Source organism: Sinocyclocheilus anshuiensis, unplaced genomic scaffold (genome assembly GCF_001515605.1).
Source record: "Sinocyclocheilus anshuiensis isolate Anshui unplaced genomic scaffold, SAMN03320099.WGS_v1.1 scaffold75, whole genome shotgun sequence".
In the NCBI taxonomy this organism is placed as follows: domain Eukaryota; kingdom Metazoa; phylum Chordata; class Actinopteri; order Cypriniformes; family Cyprinidae; genus Sinocyclocheilus; species Sinocyclocheilus anshuiensis.
The window spans coordinates 1,393,083-1,396,957 of NW_015549634.1; the positions used below are offsets into that span (position 1 = coordinate 1,393,083).

At 36.2% G+C, this 3,875-nt stretch overlaps 1 protein-coding gene across 1 annotated transcript in view; it reads left to right on the forward strand.

Annotated features, from left to right (window-relative positions):
- The window catches only part of LOC107659702 (regulator of G-protein signaling 7-like), a 56,375-nt gene that overhangs the window by 26,831 nt on the left and 25,669 nt on the right, over positions 1 to 3,875 (forward strand). Inside the window, exon 3 of the mRNA XM_016448726.1 lies at positions 3,460 to 3,556. Within this exon, the coding sequence (XP_016304212.1) occupies positions 3,460 to 3,556 (97 nt within the window). The remainder of the gene's footprint in view (positions 1 to 3,459; positions 3,557 to 3,875) is intronic.

Genomic DNA, 3,875 nt, shown 5'->3' on the forward strand with positions numbered 1-3,875 from the left:
GTAACGGTATGAAAATTTCTTATCACGATTATAGTGACCAAAATTATCATGGTTATCAGTATTATCACGGTGTTGATAAAATGTGCTGGAGATGTTAAAAAAGTACTGACACATAAATCACTTCATCAACAAAAAAATCAACAAATAAAATGACTTTTTGTTTGCATAATCACTAAAACAATAACATTACCAATGATGTCCGGATTTTAAATGACAACTTGACTGACAACAGTTTAATAGCAATGTTGAAATGTTCAAATAAAGCTTTGAAAAAGTTTAATAAAAAGGTAAACCTCACATTTCAGCCTTTAAATGAAGAAAAGATATAAGTCAAAATGATAATTGATTTATCTGCTCCATATATAATTCTAGATAACTTACTTGAATTGTTTAATTGTGTAGAATCCACATAAGCTTGTTTTTCATCAACCGGTCAAAATTTACAGCAGGGCATGCAGATTCAGTCTGTTTTTGGCCAGAAAAAAACTGCACACAGGCTGAATGTAAATATAGGTCTCTGTAAATCCACTCTCTGACACTAGGTGGCGCTTATGGAAAAGCTGTTTCCCGTAAACTTCGTGGACAAAGCAGTATTGCGATTAAGAACACTTCCTTTAGGTTCGTTACATTCCTACCTGCAACTTTACCTGCGCGACTTTAACTGAGCATCGAAACTTTTTCATCGAAACTTTTTCATCGAAACGTCTTTTTTCCCTTTGCACACTCCTTTCTGTCCTCTCCCTTCCACCTCTATCATGTGTTCTCAATACATTCCGCTTGTCTCGCAACAACGCTCTAACTGCATTACTCGCAGACGGCAACGCAATCTTACACACAGCACAAGCCTGATTTCGTGAGCTGTATGTGAGGCGCCCTTTTACACCAGGTTCACACATACTCCCTCCACCCCTCAAGTTAAAAAATCCCTCTCACAGGAGTCACCTAAGAGGGGAATTCATTTTCAAAAGTGAAATTCAGGCCCTGAATAAATGTCTAACATTCCTGATTGGAGTCTTACTATAAATTATTCTACATGATAAAAAGAAGGCTTTAAAAAGATGGGTATCGGTGATGGTATCGGCAGATACTGCTTTCTGTGATCGGCGATCGGCCTCAAAAATCCTGATCGTAACACCCCTAGTTTCAGGTCTTTGAGCTGACGTGGAAGAGTGTGTGATGGACATGGACAATGATGACCTCTGATATTAAAGCAGCGTGTGTGTGTGTCTCAGCATGTTGACACTGTTGCTATAGCTGCAATTGTGCGTCACTCTCAGGTCCATCTGTGGGTTTAACGAGGGTCTCGCCATCTGCGCTCTGATTGGTTGAGACACTTTTATCACGAGGGTTTGTGGGAGTCACTGTACAGTAAACATGAATTCATGTTAATCCTATTATTGTGAATGACTCACCGGTGACGTTATTTTAAAGAAAAACATGTTTGTCTTTATAATCTTTCATCATTTTCAGCTGACTTTACACTCCAATCAGTTCCTGATGGATAAAGTCCTGTATAATTTTTTTCTCATTCTACGGATTATTCCAGCACAGCGCTCGACTAAGATCCTCTGTGTCCGTCATCAGACTGCCTAATCATTTTAATATCCCGGAGTAAAACTCTGTCTGCGCTCAGCTTTCATCAGTATTGTGAGTTTTTCCAAGCGTTTTAGTCACTAGACTGACATTAAGTTTGTGATGTGAATCTGATGTGTGAGTCTGTCTCAGTATGTGAGCAGGATTTCTGTGTAAAGCTAGACCCGTGTGCTTGTGTTTTGCTGAAGTGCTGATGGAGACGAGAGGAGTCTGGACTCGGTCTCAGGGTCGAGAGCAGTTGAATTAACTGGTTTTCTTCTCTCGTGGCCCGCGGGTCGAGCGGGCGAGCCTCATCATGATGTTTGGCCCGTTTGAGATCACTCATCTCTCTATGCCTGTGTGTTTGGGTTCCTGTATGTGAGATTACAGAAGTTTAGGTTCAATTCAAGTTTATTTGTATAGCGCTTTTCACAATGCAAATCGTTACAAAGCAGCATTACAGAAAATTAAAGTTTCTACATTATATTTAGTAGTTGCTTATCAGTGGTGACTATGTCATGTTGATGTCCATATGTGACCCTGGAGCACAAAAGCAGTCATAAGCAGCACAGGTATATTTGTAGCAATAGCCAACAATACATTGTATGGGTCAAAATTATCCATTTTTCTTATGCCAAAAATTATTAGGATATTAAGTAAAGATCATGTTCCATGAAGAGATTTTGTAAATTTCCTACCTAAAACTTAATTTTTGATTAGTAATATGCATTGCTAAGAACTTAATTTGGACAACTTTAAAGATGATTTTCTCAATATTTTGATTTTTTTGCACCCTCAGATTCCAGATTTAGAAATATTGTCCTATCCTGTATAAATATCCATTTAAAAAAAATTGACCCTTATGACTGGTTTTGTGGTCCAGGGTCACATATGGCAGAAATGTACCATAAAATCATGCAGTTATTATTATTATTAATAATAATAATGATGATGATAATTGTAGTATTAATAATAACAATAATGATAATAATTATTATTAAGTACTTTACAGTGATAGTGATATATCTTTATTAATTAGTTTAATTTTTATAATTGGACTAAATAATAATAATTTACACATACAAGGAATTTGTTTTCGTGACATAAGCTTCCACAGTGCAACAGAATGACAGTGACAAGACAAAAACACAGATAATAAAAGAATAAAAATAGAACAAGTTAATAGGGAATAACAATATACAGATTGACAATTGTATGTACAGGTATATTATGTGCAAATTTGAAATGTAAACTAAGTATGTGTGTTAGATAAATAAGTATATAAGTTAGGGCTGCACGATAAATCGCATGCGATATTTAACGCGCACTCTGTATTTTGGCAGTTCACGGGAGAGATTTGCTTTATTGAAGTCCTCGAGAATGATTAAAACAGAGTCCGGGTGTTGTTGCTCTGTCACGATCCGCTCTGAACAGCTGGAAGCCCGGCAGATGTAGCGTGTTGTCCGGTATGGCGTCATTCAGCCAGGTTTCATATAATTATATAATAATATATAATTGTAATATTTTATTTAGATTTTTTTTTTGCACAAAAGTGGGTTTAAATATTCTCATGAAAATAATGTTGCAAAAAAATTATTTAATTTTCTTTAAATAAAATGTGTGTCGTTTGGTTTTGGGGTAAATATGAGCTGGTTTATGTGTCGGTTATGGATATTAACGGATCATTACTCGTCTGGTGTTTGTTTGCGCTGCTGTATGGCGGGTTTAGAGGGAGTTTGTGCTGTCAAGAGTGAGAAGTAAATGTGAGTACAACAGTGTGTTTAATCACACAGAAATTATGCATAATTACAGAGAATAGAGGCTAATTATGAAGCATGTAATTACTGTGATTGTTCCAGACATCAGGCTGTGACTCTCTCTCTGCAGATGGAGGATACCATCGCTCGCATGCAGGACGAGAAGAGCGGGATTCCCATCCGCACCGTCAAGAGCTTCCTCTCCAAGATCCCCAGTGTGTTCTCAGGTGAGTTCATCTATCTATCTATCGGTATTTCTATCTATCTATCTATCTATCTATCTATCTATCTATCCTTCGGTATTTCTATCTATCTATCCTTCAGTATTTTATTTATTAATTATAATATGCTCCAGACATAAAACATTTTTTTCCAGACATTTTATGTTTATATATATATTTTATTTTTGGAAGAAATATGACATTTTATTACACACACACACACACACACACACACTTATTTAATATGACCCAGACATTTGCGTTTTATTTTTCAGACTATTTATTTATTTATTATGATATGCTCCGGACATTTACATTGTTTTCA